The 23078-nt window shown below is 39.3% G+C and overlaps 3 protein-coding genes across 6 annotated transcripts in view; 1 reads left to right on the top strand and 2 right to left on the bottom strand.

The window, feature by feature from the left end:
* The window catches only part of lrp2a (low density lipoprotein receptor-related protein 2a), a 54968-nt gene extending 47598 nt beyond the window's left edge, over positions 1–7370 (top strand). For all 4 annotated transcript variants that reach the window (XM_013272668.2, XM_013272667.3, XM_019352491.2 and 1 more), the window contains 15 exons: positions 96–227; positions 298–441; positions 522–687; positions 767–895; positions 988–1211; positions 1308–1487; positions 2953–3072; positions 3252–3342; positions 3492–3559; positions 4431–4548; positions 4643–4763; positions 4946–5053; positions 5553–5669; positions 5769–5840; positions 5939–7370. In XM_013272668.2, the coding sequence (XP_013128122.1) occupies positions 96–227; positions 298–441; positions 522–687; positions 767–895; positions 988–1211; positions 1308–1487; positions 2953–3072; positions 3252–3342; positions 3492–3559; positions 4431–4548; positions 4643–4763; positions 4946–5053; positions 5553–5669; positions 5769–5840; positions 5939–6109 (1961 nt within the window). In that variant the 3' untranslated portion in view covers positions 6110–7370. The remainder of the gene's footprint in view (positions 1–95; positions 228–297; positions 442–521; positions 688–766; positions 896–987; positions 1212–1307; positions 1488–2952; positions 3073–3251; positions 3343–3491; positions 3560–4430; positions 4549–4642; positions 4764–4945; positions 5054–5552; positions 5670–5768; positions 5841–5938) is intronic.
* A 449-nt stretch (positions 7371–7819) lies between these two features.
* Positions 7820–13146, bottom strand: rdh1 (retinol dehydrogenase 1). Its single transcript, XM_013272683.3, has 6 exons — positions 13045–13146; positions 11413–11448; positions 10962–11292; positions 9714–9972; positions 8620–8783; positions 7820–8528 (listed from the first exon to the last, which is right to left on the bottom strand). Exons 1-6 carry the CDS (start codon positions 13045–13047, stop codon positions 8308–8310), a joined length of 1014 nt encoding a protein of 337 aa, XP_013128137.1. The 5' UTR covers positions 13048–13146; the 3' UTR covers positions 7820–8307.
* On the bottom strand, positions 11185–19791 carry dhrs9 (dehydrogenase/reductase (SDR family) member 9). The gene is made up of 7 exons (XM_003447329.5): positions 19634–19791; positions 16789–17105; positions 14450–14708; positions 14203–14366; positions 13045–13802; positions 11413–11448; positions 11185–11218 (listed from the first exon to the last, which is right to left on the bottom strand). The coding sequence occupies exons 2-5, from the start codon at positions 17099–17101 to the stop codon at positions 13579–13581; spliced, it is 960 nt and encodes a 319-aa protein (XP_003447377.1). The 5' UTR covers positions 17102–17105; positions 19634–19791; the 3' UTR covers positions 11185–11218; positions 11413–11448; positions 13045–13578.
* Positions 19792–23078: the final 3287 nt, after the last annotated feature.

Genomic DNA, 23078 nt, shown 5'->3' with positions numbered 1-23078 from the left:
ACACACACGTTAGTCAGTGGTGTATTAAAACTAGTTACACTCCCACAGACGTGTTTTATAGCATTCAGTTTGTGTTCTCTTTTGTTGTTCTTCAGATGTGAATGAGTGTGAGGTGTATGGGACGTGTCCACAGGACTGCAAAAACACAAAGGGCAGCTATGAGTGTTTCTGTGCTGATGGCTTTCTTTCTTTTGGCGAGCCCCATGGGACTGAGTGTGCTGCTCAAGGTAAAGGAGAATGCTCTTTATAAACCTTTTAGTTTATAACCTCATTTACAACACTTCACTGTCTCTATAGGAAACCCGCCAGTGATGCTTTTGCCAGACAACGTTCGCATCCGTCGGTATAACCTGTCCTCTGAGCAGTATTCAGACTATGTAGACAACACCGAGCACATCCAAGCCTTGGACTACCTGTGGGATCCAGACGGTCAAGGCCTGAGTAAGACTGCTACGGTATAGCTTTAAAATATTGTGGCATGCAGAGAATATGAGTAAAATAGGTTTTCCTCTGTTGTGCAGGTATTGTGTACTGGACAGTTCTGGGTCGGGGATCTCAGTTTGGCTCTATCAAACGTGCCTATATGACCACATTCAATGATAACGGCAACAACCCGGTGAAAGAAGTGGACCTGAATCTGCGCTACATTGCCAATCCTGATGGTATCGCTGTGGACTGGGTTGGCAGGTAATTAATCAGGAATGAGGCTTTACTTTTACGCTGTAGATGATGATCTCTACTCAGTATTTTAAATCACTGTTCACAGGCACATTTACTGGACGGATGCTGGGACCAATCGAATTGAAGTGGCCAAACTTGATGGGCGGTACAGGAAGTGGTTAATCCACACTGATCTCGACCAGCCAGCTGCCATTGTTGTGAACCCATCACTCGGGTATGAGGATGTATACACCATTTGTTCATAAAGATTTAATCTTAAAGTGTTTGGGGAAATAATGGGTTATTTCTGTGATTGCTTCTGGACAGGATGATGTACTGGACAGACTGGGGCAGGAACCCCAGGATAGAGTCCGCATGGATGGACGGTCAGCACAGACAGGTGTTGGTACAGAAGGAGGACCTGGGCTGGCCTACTGGTTTGACTGTGGACTATCTGAATGGAAACAGAATCTATTGGTGTGACTCCAAAGAAAACATTATTGAATCCATGAAGCCTGATGGCACAGACAGGAGAATCGTTATATCAGGAGGTCAGTGCACTGATATCTGCAGAAACCATTCAAACAGATAAGACCCTGACAGATTCAGCGTAAGTTATAGTTTGTGTTCATTCTTACTTTTCCCAGACATAGGACATCCCTACAGTCTGGATGTCTTTGAGGGACATGTGTACTGGACAACAAAAGACAAAGGTGAAGTGTGGAGGATAAACAAGTTCGGGAGAGGAAACAAAGTCAAAGTTCTAACCATAAACCCTTGGCTGACACAAATCCGAATTTACCAGGAGCACCGACACAATCAGTCAGGTCAGAACTCATTTATCTAATACAGTATATATCATGTCATTTATGTAACCATTGTAAAGGTTTTACTCTTCTGTTGGATATTAACAATGTTAGTGTAATTACATGCAACTTACTATTAATGCCAAATAAGTCATGGTTACTTTCATTCACTTACTAGTCTAAGTGAAGTGTTGGCATTCAGAGACTATTGGATTCAACATTGATAGTTTAAGTTCTCTTTAATTCATTCTTTGAACAGAATTTCAAACTAATTTCAAACAGTAAGAAAAAAGCTCCAAGAGGCTCTAAATGTTTGGTTTCACACAATTTTTTTTCTACATTTAGAAATTTTTCACTTATGAACAAAAACATTTTTATGAGTGGCAGAAATTATCTAAAGGACATCAGTGGGGATATCCCTAATCTTAAACTCACAACTCTGAATGTGAATCATGCAAAGCTACACAATAAGCATGTAGGACTGGGTGCTAGCTTGGCTCACCTGAGCATGTTAGCACATGCTTTAATGCTTCAGTTTCCTGGATTTAAATTTGAGAACCTTTTACTGATCTCTTCCTACATTAACCACAGAAAAAATAAACTAATGTAACCAATCCAAACTATTATCTTACGTGGATATCTCTAAGATATTAGTCACAATGTTAAATACCAGAACTACTTTAGGCTGTACTCGAAAAGCAGTTCAACTCAGCTGAGCATTTAGCAAACCACAAGTTAAGTTAGCCACAACACAGACTCAATTTTAAGCTTATTAATGGATCTAAAGATCCTGAACGAGCTCCCATTTGTCACAAACTGGATCAGAGTAGGTGGCCAGGAGGGAGTCCGCACAAGAAGTTGACTTAAATATAAAATCATTTATCAAACATAACCAAACCAAGACATAACGATCACAAATAAGTTTATCTGGGCCAGCTTTTATAGCCTGCAAGACACAGGTGACCTGCATTAGCTGACGACCCTCCTATAACAAACAAGAAGTAGCAGGCAATGGCTTTCAGGTGTGGCAGGATTGCAGCGCGTGTTATCCCCCACATGATCGCTCCCCACTTTTCTGTCTAATCTATGCTGTTCTATCAAATAAAGGCAAACAGTCCAAGAATACTATATAAAGCTTGAAATTAGCTAAACCCTCACTGACAGTAGGCATACTTGCGAGTATAAAACTGAGATCCAGATAAATTGAGTTTCTGTAGAAATCATTTGAAGTCACAGAGTGAGACCAAATCTCTGTAATTTGTTAATTTTCAGGCAGGAAGCACAATACATTAAACTTAGTTTTATGTAGTTAAGCACAGACAGAGGGACCAATGTAATTATAAAGGGCTTAGTTTTAAGTGTTTTCTCTTGTAGATGAGGACTAGTGACGTGGTAATATGTCTTGAAATGTGTTGCCAGCTTAAGATATTTCCCAACATACTTTTATTTTGCTCACTGTGTTGCTTTCACTCTCTGATGTCATTAGTGTCCAACCCTTGTAAGAATGTGTGCAGTCACCTGTGTCTTCTTCGACCTGGTGGATACACCTGTGCCTGCCCGCAAGGCTCCTCTCCGGTGGAGTTTGACTCCAACGAATGTGACGCAGGTAAATAACAACAACCGCAGTGCATGTACTGTCTGCACCCTCACGTAAGCTGGGATTTCGCATCAATACATCCATCCTCCACTCGTGCTTGGCTGCTCCTGTGTGGTTTTGAGAGACTGTGCTGTGGTATTGTTTCATTGTTGTTGACTCTCTGGTACGCCTGGCTTTTGCTCCTGCAGCCATTGAGGCTCCTGTTGCAATGCCGCTTGCATGTAGATGCATGAATGGTGGAACCTGCTACACTGATGAAGGGGGCCTGCCCAAGTGCAAGTGAGTTCATGTGCCGCGGCCATTTTTACCCATCGCTGTCAGTGATACCTCATATCTTTGGAATTTTCCAGCACACTTCAGGTTGTTTTACCAGTGAGGTTTTCCTGCGGCTAAAGATTGTTATCGCATTTGATCATGATTTTGTGCAGATGTCCTTATGGCTATGTGGGCGGCTACTGTGAGATGGGAAAGTCGAGGGGTGCTCCAGCAGGAACAGGTATGGTCGTTTACTTATAAGCTTACTAACATTTTTTAATGTCTTAATATTAGAGCTAGACCCAGTGTTATTGTTGGCCAGTAGCAGCTATTTGCCACTATATTGTTATTGGCATTAGTAAAAGGTAATAAATGAAAAAAAAATTAAGAAGAAATATTTAAAGTAGAGATGGGACCTTTCAGTTTCCTTAGGGATTAATAAAGTATTCTGATTCTGATTTAACTACGTTACGAGTGTTGACGTGGTATAGTTTGTCCACCAGAGGGCACTCTGCGACTTTTGTCGGTAACTCACAGTTTGGAAAGCGGCAAGCAACAACCAGCTGATCTGAGCAGATCACAAACGAGTAATCTGCGACTTGTTGAGAGATGAAAAGAAGTTTATTTATAAACTGCATTGTCATATTATCTTAGTAAGGGCTCATAAATAACTACACATAAATGTTTCACAAAAAGCAGCCGATATTTTTCTCTGTGAAAAATATCGGCTGCTTTTTAAATCACCAAATATCAGCATCAGTCCTGTATCCCAAATCCTATATCAGTCAAGCTCTACTTAAAGCAATATTTCCTGCATGCATGCTGAAGAAGTCACATTTATTTACTGCTTATTTACCTAAAATTTTAAGATGGGAACATTCTGGCTCAGCATTTGCAGAATTTGTTGAGTGGATGAAATCGCAGAGTTTTTAATAGCTAGCTAATTAACACATCAGTTTGACCAATGTTTAACATAAACTAACAGGTCTGCTAAAAGTCACAAACAGTAATGGGCTTGTCAGCAAAATGTTATTAGTCGTGTTAATGATCTGCACCTCACTGCGAACGTCCTGTAACCGTGAATCTGCATATTTACCCCCCTTTTCCTTTAGCTGTGGCTGTTCTATTGGCTGTCATTATCATCCTGATTACTGGAGGTTTGGCTGTTGGAGTTTTCCTCAACTACAAACGAACAGGCTCTTTCATCCCCTCCATGCCCAAACTACCCAGGTTTCTACCACTTCTTTTCAGTTAAAACTGTGATGGAGCTCACGGTATAGATTTCAGACCAAAGTTCAGGTGTTTGTGTTTTGTTTTTGTTCAGCCTCAGCAGCTTGGTGAAATCCGCTGACACTGGGAATGGGGTGACGTTTCGGTCGGGTGATAATGTGGATCTCGGACCCTCACACATTGGAGTGTCATTCATTGACACAGGCATTCAGATGGTGAGTCTTGGATAAATGCATACAAGCACCTAATCATTTCCAGGATCACTAAAAGTATACAATCAGCGTTTTTGAACATGTTCTCATACCACTTCAAGAAGTGCTTGTTTGAGAGCTTAACAAATATTTTAAGGTTCAGTAATGACTATATAGATAATCTCACCATTATAATATCCCCATAGGATGATAATTTTGCCATGGAGGTTGGGAGGCAGCCGATTACATTTGAGAACCCGCTGTATGCCACTGGTCATGTGTCCGGGGACCCTGCTGTTATCCATGCCACGCAGGTACTCACAAATGAATATCTTTTGCACTTTACAGGTTGGAGCAGGGACTTTCAAACCTACGCAGCTTGTAGAAATTAATTAAAGGAAACGAATAGGCATTGAAATTGGCTCTGAAATCATTTTGACAACCAAGTAAAATAATAAACAAAAAGAAAGAGGTTCACAAGTTAACAATAAAATAGAAACAGATAATATACTTACATCCCACCACATTAAGCCTTGACTCTCTGAGGCTGGGTTAGTATCTCCTTATGACTATTATACAAAGTGTATACTATATATTTATTATGAAATATAAATGAACAATATAAATAGGAACTACAGGAGATCCTGTGCTGCCAAAATGGTAACACCAATCTGGTGCCTCTATTATGTTACAGAAAGGAGGAAAAAACAAACCACAAAGACATCACTGTGTATATTTTTTAGGTTTTGTTTTATGAACCTTTAATTGATCTGATTTATAATCATAAACTGCTACATTTTTGCTTTCAAACAGGTGACTGTGAATGTGAGCGGTGATCAGCGGGAGAACAACTTTGCAAACCCGGCTTACCGTGGAGACCCGAGCGTAGGCGTGGTGAACACGTCTACCGTCAGCACCCAACCTGTCCATGTGAATATCATACGTGCACAAAGTCAAAAGAAATCTACTGTAAATACTTTTAAAGCACTCGTGCATGGAGCCACCTCAATGACTGTGTTTTGTTTGCAGGAGTCGAAGTGGAGCTTATTCAAACGAAAATTAAAGCCAAGCACCACATTTGAAAACCCTTCATATTCAGAGGTATGTCCGGCCATTTTCTAAGACATCAGAAATGAAACAGAAAGTTGGGGTGGGGAGGGGAGGGGCTTCTCTTTTTTACCATCTGTGCTGTTTTACAGATGAGGGATGAAAAGCCCGTAGGAAGCAGCGAGGACACTTCTGCCCCTGAGCCATCTCCGTTTGCCCCCCCTGCCAAACCTCAGAAGAGGGATCGCCCCAACACCTTCTCGCCTACCGAGGACAGCTTCAAAGACACGGCCAACCTCGTTAAAGAGGACAGCGACGTATAACCCCTCTCTCGCGGACGGGAATCGAAAAAAGAAACACACTTTGCACAGAATTTATTTTTTTATGCAGCCTGTGTACAAAACTCAAATCGTTTTAGGAGAGAGAAGTACATTTCTATAGAACGAAGAAAAACGTCTTCCGTGACTATGCCTTCTGACATTTCTTATGCCAATTTTGTGTTAATGTTTTTTTTGTTTCTTTATCCTGATGTACGATATGTATATCTTTGCACTGAAGCTGCTGATAGAAATGTTAATAAAGATGTTGTATATTTGTAAATTTGAACAGTAAGATTTTTTTTCAGAAATATTCTGGAATAGATCCTAAATAGTTCGGCGTAAAGAAAATAACACGTATAAAAGGCGAGCTGCATTGTGAATGTACAAAGTGATCAAAGGAAATTGGAGAAATGCGATGGGTAATAATATCTGTTTTACCACTGAATACATACCTCATTTCACGGCTTAATTGAAGCAAGACAGATTCGACTCTATATCTCTTCAGTATGTGCACCAATATAAACAGATGCATGGGCTTAAATACGTGTGCAAAGCATACTTTTATCCTTCTTAATCAAACTCATTTTTACCTTACATCACCTTTGCGACTTTTGAATTGACACGATTGTTTTTTTAGTGATATTACTGGAATGAATAATGGCCAAATTAGTTTGGAACAGTACTTGAATGTGCCCAAGTCTATTGCGTGGATATGTAGTTGATCATCTTAAAGAGCAATATACGACCCAAGAATGCAGATGTAGACATTTTCTAAAAAGTTCTTTACAGATTGATCTATGTTGTATCATAATGAGGACAAATAAAAAATGTTATCTGTGAGGAAATGTCCAAATGGATTCAATTTCTGCTGCTGAGACGTGCATGAATAAATTTCTTATTTTGTAACGTGGTCTCTTTTCCTTCACTTTATTGTTACGGTCCATCTATTTTCTAGATCTAAGGGAGGTCTGGGGGCTACACCTTGGACACCATACAATGCATTGAGGAAGACAAAGATTTAGGGTCGTGTTCATCCATGTTTACCCCTTTCTGCCTTCAGAGCTGCCTTAATTCTTCACACAGTTGCTGCAGATTTGTCAGTTGCACATTAATCGTGTGAATCTCCCCTTCCACCACATCCTAAACGAGTTAGTGTTATCCTGCTGGAAGTCGCCACCATAAGCTGTGGTGTTTAAAAAATTTAAAATATATGAGCTTAAAAATGTGTGCAAATATATTTTCCTGGCACACTTTAGGTCCTTTAGATCCACACCATTACACCACCACCTCCACCATGAAATGCTGATACAAGACAGGACGGATCCACGATTTCCTGTTGATTATGTCGTATTCTGACCCGATTAACCGAATGTCGCAGCACAAATCAAGACTCAACAGGCCAATCTTCTATTGCAGGGATAGGGAACTCCAGGCCTCGAGAGCCGGTGTCCTGCAGGTTTTAGATGTGTCCTCGATCCAACACAGCTGATTTAAATGGCTAAATTAGCTCCTCAACATGTATTGAAGTTCTCCAGAGGCCTGGTAATGAACTAATCATTTGATTCAGGTGTGGTGACCCAGGGTGAGATCTAAAACCTGCAGGACACCGGCTCTCGAGGACTAACGTTCCCTTCCCCTGTTCTATTGTATAATTTTGGTGAGCCCATGCACATTGTAACCTCAGTTGCAGGAATGGGACCTGCTGCGGTCATCTGCTGCTCTAGCTCATCTCCTTCAGTGTTTGATGTGTTGTGTGTTCAGAGATGCTCTTCTGTATACCCTGGTTTTAACAAATGGTTATTTGAGCTACTGTTTTCTCCTTTTTGGATCATCTTCTGTAACCCCTAGAGATGCCTTTGTGGGAAAATATCAATATATCAGTAGTTTCTCTGAAATACCAGCCCATCTGAGACTAGTAACCATTTCATCAGATTGTCTTGATTATGTCAAAAAGCCTAAATTCCCTGAGTTGATGTCATGTGATTGGCTGATTAGATTGAACAGGTATACTTAATAAAATGGCTGGTGAGTTCATTTTATGAGCCTATTCATATTTTATAAAAAGTATTAGGAAATAGGATGCATTTGAATATCAGATGCAGCTTTAGCTTATAGGGTGAACATGGTCAACACATACACAGGAGAGAAGTAATGACACAGTCATACAAACTTTCACAGCGACGGTAAAGGCTGTCTGCTATTTACATGTTTTGTTTAGGAGAAGGGAGAATCACATTGACTATAAAGTCTGCAACGAATGAAGGGAGGTAGGACAAAGGGATCCAGAAAAGCTTTGCGTCCCAGCCTGCTGCGTAACGTCTGCGTGGGAAGCGAGCGGTCAGCGCGTGCTCCATGCACCTCGTCACCTTAGAGATATCCGGACTGCACAAGAGTCCCATGGAGAAGGCCTGAGCTTTCATATCTGAGAGATCAATAATCAGATAAAAGTGATCTTACAGAGCATCTGTTTAGCTGATCTGTAGCTGATTTAAACAAGGTGCACTTTTACTCACACTCATCTAAGTATGTAGCTCCATATGAGTCTTTCACATCTTGAGGGAGGCGGGACCACAGCCTCCTCAGGTCAGCATCAATAAGATCAACGCGGGTCACATTAGTCTTGAAGAAACCGGGCTCGATGATGCTCACATTAATACCAAAGTGCTGCATGTTCCTCCTGGTCAGACAAAGCAGACAACATGTCTCTTTAAAGCAAGTGAAAGAATTTTACTGAGCACTTCTCCATCAGTACTATGCTGAGGCATAGTTAATATGTGAGCATTTTCATTCGTTTGATACTTTCACTAGACTGTGGTAGATGTAATTTATGCTTTACTATATTTTTATGTGTATGATTTTTTTTAATCATAGGCAGAGGTCCGAGCATGGGTGGATCATGAGACAACAGACCCTTACAGACTGCTGGGTACTCACAAAAAGAACCTAATCTATCCTTACCATGATCAAGACAATCAAAACAACCATAAACCCATGATAGAGTTTGCGTCTCCAACTATGCATTGTGTAGATATTTTTTTCGTAATTTTGTCTTATTTATTTATTTAGTTCTTGTCTCTTATTGGTCACTCTGCATCTACTTATAATTTTGATCATTTTTGATTTCTTAATGGTTTTGTTGTATCTCATTTCTTGCAAGTAGCTATCTCAACTGCTACTTTAACTATAAACTATATCTTTCTGCAGCAGAATATTATTTAACAATACCTCTGTATATGTTCTTAGGCATGATTTTAAAAGCTTTTGGAAGTGTTTCTTAAAGCCTGGTTCTGCTGGAATTTTCTTCCTGTTAAAAATGAGTTTTTCCTTCCCACTGTTGCGAAGTACTTGCTCATAGGGGGCCTTCTTCTTATTATTGACCTTCTTATTATTGATTTCAGCTCTGTCATACTGCTAACATCGCTTTATGATAGTCTCAACTTTTGGAGACATCAGGACATTTACATGATTTTATTGGTCAATGTCACCAAAACCATCTTGCCTACCCGAGTATTAATCCTTATCTTTTTATAAACAGATGGTTTTAAAATTATGACTTAAAAAAAACCCCAAACATCTCAGCAGTATGTTTTTAACCACATGTTCGTACCTGAGGCTGTCAGAAAAGGCTTCCACTCCCCATTTGGACAGGCAGTATCCTCCACCAGTGAGAGACAGTCGTCCCAGAATACTGGCTACATTCACCACTCTGCCCCGAGCTTTCTTTAAGAGAGGCAGAAACTGGAGGGTTACGTCAATCACTCCTATCAGATTCACATCCAAAACCTTTGTGAAATCCTCTAACTTCATCCATTCTGTTGGGCCGATGGGTGTCGATCTTCCAGCATTATTCACCAGACCCCACAGACCTGCAGGATACAGAATAACGATCAACAGAAATCAGCTCATGACCTTCATCTTTTAAATCTTTTGCTTTGTAATCTTGACAGATTAAACTGCTTACAGCCCATGCAGATTCTTCTCTGCATCTGCAGATGTCACACACTGACCTGCTGTGCAGGGTTTCAGTGCAAGTTTATCAATCTGTTATCTATGTTCAACCCTAGAGAAGAGTATGAGATGCTCCACATACGTAGGTCGGCCAAATTTTGGTTTGTATCCTTTTCTGTAGGCATTTTGTAAGTAATGGGTATGCCATGAAACTTCCTTTTATGTGTGCTAATGTGCATCTGAATGTTGGATAAAGCCAGGTCTATAATTCCTATTTGCTGGAGTAGACTCATTGCAGAGATGACTTTGGATATCTTTTGCATACAAAATAGTATTTTTTCCCAATTTCTGTAAAATTTCTTTGGTTCTTGTGAAAAATCAGATGTTTTTTCCCCCTTGGGCTTCTAAAATCTATCAAATTTGGAAATCTATGTGGTGAAAATCTGTCACTGACACACTGAACATCTGAGAAGCAGGTGAAAACAGACATATGGATTCTTTTCTAATGATCTATAAGATAAAAAGGTTAGGAGCCACTTACATACAGCATGGGCCTGACGAACTGATCTATGGCATTTGTTTTATATTTGCCACCTTTGTTTTTTTCAGTAAAAATCTTTTTTTCACAGATAAAATCAAATGATGGAATTACTTTTTGCACATCAGTAATAACATTAGTTTTCAGCACATGCTGTCCCACAGTTGGTAGTCAGATCGTAGTCTACAGTCAAGATTTATGTCAGAAGCAGGTTTCTCCCTCCCGTTTAAAAGGCAGGATGTGTTACATGTATCAGTAGGAGGATGATGGGTTGATAAAGGGATGGACCAGCTTGGCTTTATCTCTCCCAGTGCTTCACTCTGACTGGCACCCTATCAGTGTGCACCCCCTGCTGTCCGCCCGGCTCACCTCGCTCTCCGACCTCTCTGCTCACAGACTCCACCGCCTTCCTGATGCTCGCGCTGTCTGTAACATCCAGCAGGAAGGTCTTCAGTCTGGGAGAGGCAGCCGCTGCCAAGTCTGCGGCACCTTTCTCTGTGAGGCAGGCGGCCATGACTTGGAAACCTTTTCGGTCCAGCTGTTTGGCCAGAAGATTCCCAAAGCCGCTGTCACAGCCCGTGATGAGCACATGTTTTTGGCTGAAACCATCAACCTTGTAGGAATCTCTGATGTACCAGCGGACGGCAGCGAGCGTGGCCAGAAGGAAAACACAGGTTAGGGCCAGATGTGACAGGATTACCTAAGACACAAAAATTACAACTAAAATGGAAGACTTCACACATTCATAATGCCATCCTCTACTTTATTTATTCTCTGGATAAGTTAATTAATTTATACAAAAACAGAGAAACCATCTTACCTCTGCCAAATAAGCTGCTAGACTGTCTGTAAATACCTGAGGGGAGAAACTTGACATGCAATTCAAAACATTTAAGCAGCAGTAATAAAACCTGAATTATACACAGGGCCTCTAAATGTTTGTTTTGCCTCTTTTTATTTTTCATAAAGCAGAGCATCACATGAAAGTTCTGGACATTAAAGAATAAAGCAACGCCTCAATTTAACACTTAATAAATAAAAGATTTAAAACTTGTCTCAGTATTAAAGCCTGAAACCAGATTATCAAACCAGGGCCCCACTGCTATTATTTAGCTGCAGCTCCCCCTTGTGGCGTAACTGGTTATGGCAGAATTACAAAGCTTTTAAAGACCCATTCACAACGAAGTGAGCCCTTAACCCAGTATTGAGTAGAACAGACTGAGATGTGAGAAAATGTGGCCACACCTAATTTATATGTCCCCAAATAAAGTTCAGTTCACCCAAACAAAAAATTGGTGTCTACCCTCACAGGTCTGAAAGCTGGGAGGTTAAACTGAATACATTTAATCAGTATATTTTTGATTTCATTAAAGTAAGAAATCACAGGTTTACTGACCTGTGATGTGTTACTTTTTACTTGTGCTTCACCAGATTTCATATGGTAACATTATATTATCCTAGAACTCATCTGAGAGGGGAATATATGAGGGAGCAGATGTGGCTCAGGAGGTACAGCAGTTCATCTATTAATCAGGAGGCTGGTGGTTTGATCCTTAGCTCCCCTGGTCTGCATGCTGGAGTATCGTTGGGCAAGATACTAAATCCTGACTTGCCCCTGATGTGTGTGCATGAATGTTATGCATTAAAAAAGTGTATATGTGTGAGTGAATGAAGCTTGAAGTGAGAAAGTGGTTTGAGAACTCAAACTGAGCTGATAAGCACTAGAACTACAGCCCATTTATCTGACATCTGTTAGCTCAAACTACAGGAAAACGCTGCTTAGAGCTCAGTATTATAAAAGACTTACAAAAAACTGGATCATTACTTTTCATAGACACTCTCAGCAACACTAAAACTGTAAAGAATTATTCGCTGGTACCAATGTTTTTTACATTGTGGTGTGAGAGATTTTATTAAAAGATCTTAATCCAGTCCTCTCTTTGTTTCTCACACGAACATGCAGGAATAAGAAGTATGTAGTTAGAAAAAAAAAGTGTACGATTTTGGGCATTTTCTCAATACATCTTATTTGATTTGTGCACCAATTGCGTTTCATTAACATAACCCTCTGAGAACTCAAAGCCAAACTATCTGCATGTTAGAAACTAAACTATGGGTAAACAGATTTTTAAAAACAACATGACAATTTTCATTCACCCACCAGATGGCATCAGATCTCATTAAGCTATCTACTTAAAATAAAATGTAACAAAGAACAAAACAAAAAAAACAAACAAAAAAAACCCCCACATACAAAAATAACAAAAGGTTTCAATCGAGCCACTCCTGTCAAGTAACTTAGTGTACAATAAATAAACAGGCAATAACTTATCCAGATGTGAGCTGAGCTAGGTGATCACAATGGGTACAAGAACCAAACAGCACGAATTTAAGCACCACTAAATGTATAATAGTAGAACAAATAATAATCATAAAAATAATACAAACATACCATGGTTACAGCTTTAGATGTTTCTGCTGCTTCACCCCTGAAAATTAACTGAAAGGTCCTTTCTACATCAAAACCTGGTGATGAAGGTGAAATTATGTAACAAGTCTGCAGAGTCAAAGTCCGATATAACAGGAGGGTCTAAAAGGTTGTGTAATACCAGGCATGAGCCCTGGTTTTGATAACAGCACTCCCCTTCCAACTGAAATCAATCGTGAAAGCACAATATCTCTGACTAAAGGTTACAGAGCACACAGTCTTCGATATGTAGGACGAATACGTGTTAGGATATTTTGCTTTATTAACAAAGTTGAGATGACACAGCAGTCAAGATTATTACATGACTTGACACAAAGTTAATTGTCAGTGCTCAAAGGTTTCTTCATTACCTGACATGTACTCTACTGAGAGCAGCTCTATTAGTCAATTAAATAGATGTAATAATGTCTAGAGTCATAATTATTGTAAGAAAATAAACACACACACATATAATCTTCAGATTAGCCCAAAATCCTTCACTGACTGACGTTACAGAAACTACAGCACAGATATTTTGGGTCTGGGGGTACTTTTAATGAAATAAGTGTCTGACAGCCAGCTCGGCATGTACGACATGGGCAACCAGAAGAACTTGGCGTCCCATCCTGGGGAGTAGCGAGTGCGTGGATAAAGGGCAGAGATGGCGTGCTCCATACAGCCGACCACCTTCATCAGGTCCCCGTCTACAAGCTGCCTGTACCTCTCGTCCAACTGTTCAAGCACTAAAAGAGAAACATTTCACACATGAGTTCTGTAAAAATAATTCACGCCGTAAATCCATCCACTCCACTGAGCCAGCTGATTTATCTGGCAACATGATATAAAACAGTATTTCTCAATTAAAGGACTAATGATCATCAGTCGGGATCATAGGCAAGATTAATGCAGCTGAAAAGAGCCCAGAAAGCTTCTGGTGCACAAAATCTTGTCTGCTGCATATTGATTCTGCATAGTCACATGAAATGAAGAAATTAGAGTAGATACAATGTCAGGCTGAAGATGGAAATGAGTGCAATGGATGGACGAACAGCTTGAAAACATAATGCATCCGGCCACAGCTACTGCCGATGTTGAGGCATTAAAGAGTAAGTCTTATCTGTTTAATGAAATAAAGCATCTCACTTATGTCCAAGAAACCATGCCCATAGTCGTCCTTCACTTCCTGAGGTAATCTGTCCCAGAGCTTCATCAAGTTATTCTTCAACATAGCCGTGTCAGTCACGTTTGTTTTAAAGAACCCGGGCTCAATGCATAGCACCTTGACTCCAAATGGTGCCATGTTGAGGCTGAAACACAAAATGAGATGCTGCAAGTCAGCAGACACACAGGGTACGTATACACAGGCTTGAAAAGTCAGACGTGCTCTCACCGGAGGCTGTCATTGAAGGACTCCACTCCATACTTGGACACACAGTAAGGTCCGCCGAATGGGCTGATTCGACCACAAACACTGGCGATGTTTATCACCCTGCCTTTGGCCTTCTTGATGAGGGGGAGGACACTCAGGGTCACGTCGATGACGCCGAGCAGATTGACCGCTATCATAGGCTTGAAATCGTCTATGGTGAGCCAGTCGTTGGGACCGGACGGCACTGAGATTCCAGCGTTGTTCACGACGGCCCAGAGGCCTGAAGTAACACAAACCCAACAACAAGAAGCACAATGAGAGCCACAGTACCGACACACAAATCCCTGCTTCGGACTGCGTGTTATAATCATTAATGTTGAAATATAACATACCATAAAAACAGGGCCACATGAGAAATGGGACTGTTGTTAAGCGCTGGAACATAATTTCTACTCAATAATAACTTTATCTCTTCATAAACTGCTGTTGGAGAGAGTAGATGTTAAAAATATTCCCCAACTGTGGCCCTTGGGAAAACTCAAATGTCTTAACTTTTTAAAATCTTTGTATTATTGCTGGGAGATATTTTTTCTGGGTCATTAACCAAGACTGACTCTGAAATCATAGCAAACCACTCTTAAGAACAATGTGTATTTGCTTCTCATTTTATGTCATGTAGGCCCACTTTGAAGTGATAAACATGCTCTGCTGGTTTCTAATCTAGACTCAATTCCATGAATCCACACTTTGAAAATCACTGATATGAGCAGCTAAGCATCTACTACAATAAAGTCAAATGATTTGCAGATACATCCTGCAGATTCTGCCTAACTTGACATTTTCCCCTATCAAAATAGTCTCACTTTCCACTGCATAACATTAACTTCTCAAAGCCAGTTTAAAAACTGGGCTCATAACTTTGTTTTCATTTCCCAGGTCTGACATTCAATTCGATTCAATTTTATTTATATAGCGCCAAATCACAACAACAGTCGCCTCAAGGCGCTTTATATTGTAAGGTAGACCGTATAATAATACATACAGAGAAAAACCCAACAATCATATGACCCCCTATGAGCAAGCACTTTGGCGACAGTGGGAAGGAAAAACTCCCTTTTAACAGGAAGAAACCTCCAGCAGAACCAGGCTCAGGGAGGGGCGGCCATCTGCTGCGACCGATTGGGGTGAGAGAAGGAAGACAGGATATCTCCTGATGATGATGATGATGATGATGATATTCCTGATTTTGGGTCCCCCATCTCTAATGTGAATAGCCAATGATTAGATATACAGTGCTAAACTAAAAGTAATATAGTTATTTATTAGGCAAACAAATTGAATTCATGTTCATGGTGGACTGGACTCCTCTGATAAGTACAACCTTCAACCACTAAAACCTAAGGATGTAAGTAAATAACTGAAAACAACGATGTGCTTTACTATGTTTTCTGTTTTTTGGGGGGGTAAAACTATATGTTCGAAAACAGTGGATTAACCATTAAATAAAGCCCCAAACCCTAAAATGTCTGGAAATGAGTTAAACAGGCTGGCTCTGCCTGCAGGCACACTACAAATCCAAACACTCTGAGTCATTAAATACATTAACCCTTTCACACATAGTGGTCACTACAGTGGACAGCTACTCAAAGGCTGTTTTCTTGTCTTTGTGTCAGTGTTGATGATATACTTGCACATAAACACAACATGCAGTGTATATTATTTATTCGGTTGTCAAATTCATAAGTCAAAACGTATGCCGTCCACCTAAGTGGACATGTAAAAAACTCTTTGAAAAGTAGTGAGAAAAGTAATCCTCCACTGTAGACTGATGGCTGTCGATACTGTAGTGTCCGTTTTGGGATGCAAATTATGGACGCCAGCTGGAATTTTATGCATGTGGTGACATAATGAGATGTTCTCTTTGCTTCTTTGTTCTTACAGTTCAGTTGCTCAGGGTTTGTTTTATTTTCCTTTATGCTGGAATAAACAGAACGAGTGGGTGGGCTGGTAGCTGGGTTATTGACTATACTGACAACAGATAGGAGTATACAGAGTGATACAGTCCTCACTGTGAAAAAGGAAAGTCTTTACATTGAGTTTCAGTCTCATTCAAATTTCATTCAAGGAAACAATACTGAATAATTCTTTCCTTAGTATATTTATTCTACTCACGCCTGTCTAAAGCAATTAAAAATTACTGCGATGGACTACTTTTGTGATAAAATGAAAGAAATGACTGTCAAAACAGATGAATTGCCTTAACAGCCACTTTAACTAATCAGTTTCCTGGCATGTAATCAAAATATTTGACATTTAAGTTCATCGGTTAAAAATGGGAGACTTTACACCGGGCCACTCACCCTTCTGTCCAACCAGAGTCTTGATGAAAGCTGCCACTTTGCTCACACTCTCAGAGTCGGTGACGTCCAGGTGGATGGTGGTCAGCCTGTCGGAGGAGACCTTCTTCAGCTCATCCTCACCCTTCCCGGTGTAACAGCCTGCAATCACGCGGAAGCCCAGCTTGTCCAGGTGCCTCGCCAGGAGATTACCAAACCCGGAGTCGCAACCTGTGATGTACACATACTTGTCCTCCTTGTTGGAGACTCTTTTGGTTTCTCTGTACCAGCGATAGACGAACCAAACAGCCACCAGACCGAGGATGTACAGAAACATTTTTCTAGGGCCAAGAAGAAGACGGAACATTATTATTAGGTTATATTTAAATAACTTCAGGAACTTTTATACATATATATAGTAGGTCATGGTTAAATGATTATGACAAACAGGTGTTGATGTGCAATAACATAGGAGGTTGAGCCAAAACCCTCAACAGCTGTGTGAGGGGGTCAAAACTACGAGTGTAGGTTGCTGATAAATGACAGCTTCATCTGTAAATCTCACAATATTACTACAAATAAAATGGACAAAAACAAACCGTCCTAGACTAAAGAAAAGACCATCAATGAAAAAAGTTTATAGTCTAGGATTAGGCTTCATTCACAGCTGGGAAACTGATTTTTTTTGATGATTAAATCATTGAGATCAATGACAAGGTTCTGAGTTGTGCCAATCCGGTCATATTTAAAAGACCTGTCATATTTGAATGCCTACCCCATCATTCTTCTTGGGTTAACCGGCTGCTCTTTTGTACAAATATTCATCATATCTGGATCTACTTTGTAAAGAAAACCAGTACTTGTATTTGCATTGAATGTGAGGAACAGAACAAAAAAAAACAACAAAAATAAACCTCATACATCTGTTCTGAGAAGATGTCCTACAGGAACTAAACGCACACATGCATTATCTAATGATACATGACAGTAACGAAACCATGCTGTGATTCATGGATCATCCTGCCACTCCTGTTTGGCCAACCTTACACCTAACGTGCTTTTCTTCAATGGAAAAGGAAATGAACTTACACTCACTCTTCTGCATATTCCTGTAATAGGTTGTCTTGACTTTGCGCACACATTCACACTCCTCTTTGTCATGCATAGTTGTTACATCTGTAAACCGTCTGAGCATGCTACTCCAGGTTAACAACCTGCTGTAACTTGACACACTCAAGCTCCGTAAACACGCTTCACAATGCTCATGACGTGACGCCTGTGGGCTTGGCAGACAATCAAGAAGACTAAACTGCACTTTTGGGTTCTTTTTTGGTAAATGAGAAATACTTTATTTGTGAAATTATTTAAAAATGCACCATGATTAAAGTGATGACAATAACATCTGGCAGATGCCTCTCTCCCAGACTGATATCATGCATTATAGATGATGACAGCATGTAGCATGAAGGCCTTACAGATATACACAATGGCGCCACTAAATGTGAGGGAACCTGTTAGAATGACAGATAAATCATCTGTTTTGACCACAAACAGAATCAGCACCTGGTGAGACTGCAGACGGAAATATAAACATAAACTAAACATCTGCAAATGCAAAGAATGACCGATAACACAAGGCTGTGAAGAATTTCACATATTACTTTGACAACTTTTACTGTCATTTGAGAAATGAGACAAAGGAAATAGCCACGGGAAGTTTTACACTCTTGTCTAGTGTATGAAGAAGTATTTAAATCATCATGAGTAAATTTAGAAATATTACACTATAAAAGAAATGAGCACAAACGTACATTTAAAGCTACTTTTGGGTGCTCTCTTCTTTCCCCAAAGGTTAACCACAGCAGATCGATCCACATGTTTGATCTGACACAGATTTTATACCGGATGCCAGCTCTAATGCACCATTGCCATTTATCTGTGTTTTCCCCCAATTTTTGTGGATCCTCCTGGTCTTCAAACTAGAGAATGGTTAGATAAAGTACCTAAAGTAAAAGGCCGAAATTTGTGTATCACAATTACAACAATTTAGATTCAGATTTATTTCTATTTTTAATGTTAAAAAAATACAGTTTTAAAAAAATATGTTCACCTGAGTCAGGATGAGTAAGCAGGAGAAATGGTTGAGTAAATGTACTAGTTGACAGGTTTATCTGGTGGAAGAACGTACTAAGGTGGGGATGGAGGTGGGATTAGCCTGGGTGACTGGAGCTGGGTGTGGCAGGGATGGCACGAATGCCCTGTGAGCTATGCAGGAGTTGCACAAGCTAATTAATTATGAAAATCTGGATTCATCTTTATGTTAGATTTTTGGATCTAACATATCTGTAAAACACAGGATAATAATTAAAAAAAAAAGTTTCCACAGTGATATTCTCACACAGAGTCAAGAACAAGAAATATATAGTATTTGATACTTTTTCCTCAGTAACGTTTTGTCTTAATAAAACTCATCTTGACCCACACACTTCATTCATTATGAAATCAGCTGATTATCCTCCTCAGCTGCAGATAGATTTAGAAGCCTTAGCTGTGGTGGGGTGACTGCGCCTCACACGTTTGAACTGAACAGAATAAATGAGTAACTGAAGTTAAACAAACAAACAAACAAAAAATAATCAGGTACACGTCGGGGTACAACTGATGACACAGCCTGCTGGGTGTAACACTGAGCCAAGCCTTTTATCGCATTAACTTTAGATTAGATATCATATAAGAGATAGTCACCTTTAGCTCACTTTCTCGTCTGTTACATACAATATAAAATTTCAAGGCGCGGAAAGATTGATAAACTTCATATATGGAGTGTAAGTAAAAAGTAAAAAAGATATAAAAAAAAAAAATAACTCACCTGCGTGTTTTCCAAAGTCAGTACATGAAATCAGACTTGCAGCGCAGCGAAGCATGAACCTCCACCGAGAAGAGATAAGAAGTTCATTTTTCTCTCGCCTCTATTTCATTTGTTGCCAGTACTCCGAAACTTCCGGGGATAGTGGTTGACTCTAAGGGTTGCCATGGCTGCGTGACAAAATGCACCAAAAGGGAGAGAACCCGGTGGCAAGAAGCAACACAGCCAGTTCAGCGGAAAAATTACTGAACTGGCAACTTCAGTCGGAGCTCTCTGAGATTTTTTCCACTGAAAACTGAATGAAGAGCGCCAACCCATGGACACTAAATTTCTCGCTCCATTTTCATTTCATTTCATTTATTTATTTTATTTTATTTTATTTATTTTTTATTTTTTTGTCTTCATTTGTATCTTCTCTGGTTCTTGATGTGTAGAGCTTGGGGCTGAAGAAACACAAACCCATTCCGTTTCTTTATTTTATATTGAGAAAATGACCATAATCAGTCTATCAAAGTCTGTTACACTGTTGCTTTTGTGTCTCACTGCCAGGAAACCAGTGGGACCACGGAAATTCACAGTTCCCATTTCAGAGGTAATGTGATAACCACAGCCCGCCTCCAGCTCTAACATACCGTATTTACCAGACAAGCAACGATATGTTAATTACTGAACTTTAGGAGGTTTTGGAGGTGCATTTTCAAGCTACAGTAGGCTGGTTTCCAGTCTGTGCTAAGCTAACCTAAAAGCATCCTGGATAAAACTTAATAGAAGAACACTGTAGAAACAGTGTTAAGACCCCCCAACCCCCTGTTTAACTGAATTTTAACATTTTACAGAAATGTCTTGTTATTTTTGAATATGTGAAATATCAATAAAATTACAAAAAACTGTCTATATATTGACTAATGTCCAATATACAAAAAAACACAAAAAACTGTTCTATGAATATATATGTTGTTGTTGTTTTTTTTTTACATTTTTACGGATTTTTAAAACATGTAGCACACAAAAAGAAATAAGAAAAAATGTTAATAATAATTTAAAAAGTATGCTATGTTTATTTAAAAGATAAAGCTGTTAAATTCCAGTTTTATGCCGTAAATGCATATCTAAATTTCATGCATTGAGTGTAAAATGACAAAAAAATGAAAAAGAAAAAGAAATAAAGTTTCTGTAATTTTACATGAGTTTGTTCATTCAGATATGTTGTATAATTTAGGAGTTTAAAAAAGGGTATAATTATTTTTTTCAATCTTCAGATATATTAAATGATATTAAGATGAGAGTGGACTTAACAAAGCTAAGTAATAGCAAACATCACCAATCACCAATAGCAAAGCAAAAGCTATTGGTGATGCTAAGGTTTCAGCTTTTAGAATAGCTAGCATTCAGTACACATGCTTCTTTGGGGTTAGACAGCTGTATGTATTCAAGTGTCGGCTGCACTCGCACAGACTTATTTTTCTTTCTCTCAGCAGATTCATTATATGACTTGCTGGTGTCAAGGGTAAGTGAAAAGCATTTTAAGTATGTTCAGACACTTGTCATGGCTGTGGTGTTTCAGTGAAAACCCTAAAAGCTTTTATATACATCATGTAGTGTGCATGTTGCATATAGGGGGTTGCAAGTCTTGCTTCAAAAATTCCAGTGATTTCAGATGTATTTTTTACTGTCACCTTCAGTTGCATCTTCTATGTCATAATGTAAGACTTTGCAGGGAACCCTTTATAGATACTTACGGAAAGCACTGTAGATAATGCAGTCTTGATAATAGACTTTCCCTTAATAGTTTTTCCCTCAGTGTTCCCTCCATGTGGTCGTTCAGTGTTAATTATTATCATTATTATTACATCATTATTATCATTCTGCATATTCCTGTTTAAAATGATTCTCACTTCTTTTTAAAGCAGTCATTTGTCTCTATATGTTTATATTTAATTCAACAGCTTCCTTTAAGATAAAAGGGACGATGATAAAGGGAAGAAGAACACTTTGAGCAGATGGCTGGCGGCCATCTTCCCTCAAAATATTTGAACCTGTTCTCATTTGTGAAGAGAATGGCATGCCAGCCAGTTCTGGTATTCTCTGGGGAATGTTGGTCAATTTGCATGGCGCTGGACTGTGAGGACAAATTTCACTAAAGGACTGTTGTTTGTTTTTTCTCTTCCTCTTTGCACAAAGACATTGGTCCCAGAGCTTAGTTGATGCCTTTCTACAGTTCTTTCCTGTCTTGCGTTCCTCATGTATTAGCCTATCTCCCAGTGTCTACCACACACTTGACACTGTGCTTTTAGACAGAGAAAATCTTCTTGCACCTATGGATGTGCTATCCTGGTAGAGCTAGACTAACCCTGCACTGTTTCACAGTGAATCTTAACTGTACATGTTGTCAATTACACCTAGACTGAAAAATAACTTTTCTGTCTACAGGTGGCCAAACACCTTTGAAGTGTCTGCAGCACCAGGGAAACTTGTCATATTCAGTGTGACTCTAAATTTAGGGTTTTTCATTTTAATTCTGTGTATTTTTTATGGTTCATTAAAAGCTATTTGAACAGAACACTTTTGTTTTTTATAGCATATTATTATAAAAGTTTTCTGATGTGGTCTATTTGTTAACAAAATGAAATGTTGGGGGACAGGAAGTAAGTGTGTCCTAACTGTTTAAGGCTTACTATTTAAAGTACAGTAAATATTTAAGAATATTTGATAGCAGGTGTTCATGTGAGATTAATCACTGGAGCTCTGACAGCGTGGAGCCCCGTTCTTCCTGTGCTATTATCAATCACCTGTGTTGTGAACAATCAACAACATCAGAACAACATCATCAGCTTTAAAAAATTAGCACTAGAACATTTAGTGCTTAGCTTTTTCATTCGCTCTCACTTGTACATTGAAGTTTATGAATAATAAAAGTTTTGTGAAGACATTTTTGTTAATAAAGGGCGGATCAAAATTACACAATGATGTTGTAAATTACAGACTGAACTCTTACCCATAATGAATGTCCCCACGGTCATTAAACCCTTTTTACAATCACTTATGATAACAACCTAATACATTTGTAATATTGTGAGAAGTTTTCTGTCGTTTTCTGTTTGCTACCAGAATTAAATGTTGAGGCACAAGAATTAAGTGTGTCCATATGGTATCTGTTGTTTTCAATGTTTCTGTAAAGCACCTTGAATCACCCTGTTGTTGAATTGTGCTATATAAATAAACTTGCCTTGCCTTGCCTTGCCTTACAAAGCTGATGTTGTAAAACACAATATCATCATTCAAGTGGTCAAGTGGTCTTACAGCTGCAGATTTCTTTAAACTGTCAAATGTTTTTAAGCACAAAGCAAAGTGAACAGTATTGACGCCATATTGCAGTAGTATTAAGGCATTATTACACAAAGTAAAGTTAGTGTCTTATTAAGCTCAGCTCTTTCAATATTGGCAGCCA

The sequence above is a fragment of the Oreochromis niloticus genome, linkage group LG16, assembly GCF_001858045.2.
Source record: "Oreochromis niloticus isolate F11D_XX linkage group LG16, O_niloticus_UMD_NMBU, whole genome shotgun sequence".
In the NCBI taxonomy this organism is placed as follows: Eukaryota; Metazoa; Chordata; class Actinopteri; order Cichliformes; family Cichlidae; genus Oreochromis; species Oreochromis niloticus.
Note: the sequence above shows the minus strand (reverse complement) of the source record. Positions and strands in the feature narration are given on the sequence as shown.

Excerpts from the sequence above, each read along its gene's own strand:
- rdh1 (XM_013272683.3), bottom strand. Across the intron at positions 9,973-10,961 it reads CAGAGAGGTCGGAGAGCGAG|GTCTGTGGGGTCTGGTGAAT; the intron begins GTGAGCCGGGCG and ends TGTATCCTGCAG. Across the intron at positions 8,529-8,619 it reads AGCTACATACTTAGATGAGT|ATATGAAAGCTCAGGCCTTC; the intron begins GTGAGTAAAAGT and ends TTGATCTCTCAG.
- dhrs9 (XM_003447329.5), bottom strand. The coding sequence starts at position 17,101 with ATGTTTCTGTACATCCTCGGTCTGGTGGCTGTTTGGTTCGTCTATCGC. Across the intron at positions 14,367-14,449 it reads TCCTTCAATGACAGCCTCCG|CCTCAACATGGCACCATTTG; the intron begins GTGAGAGCACGT and ends TTTGTGTTTCAG. Across the intron at positions 13,803-14,202 it reads GCATGGTTTCTTGGACATAA|TGCTTGAACAGTTGGACGAG; the intron begins GTGAGATGCTTT and ends TTTCTCTTTTAG.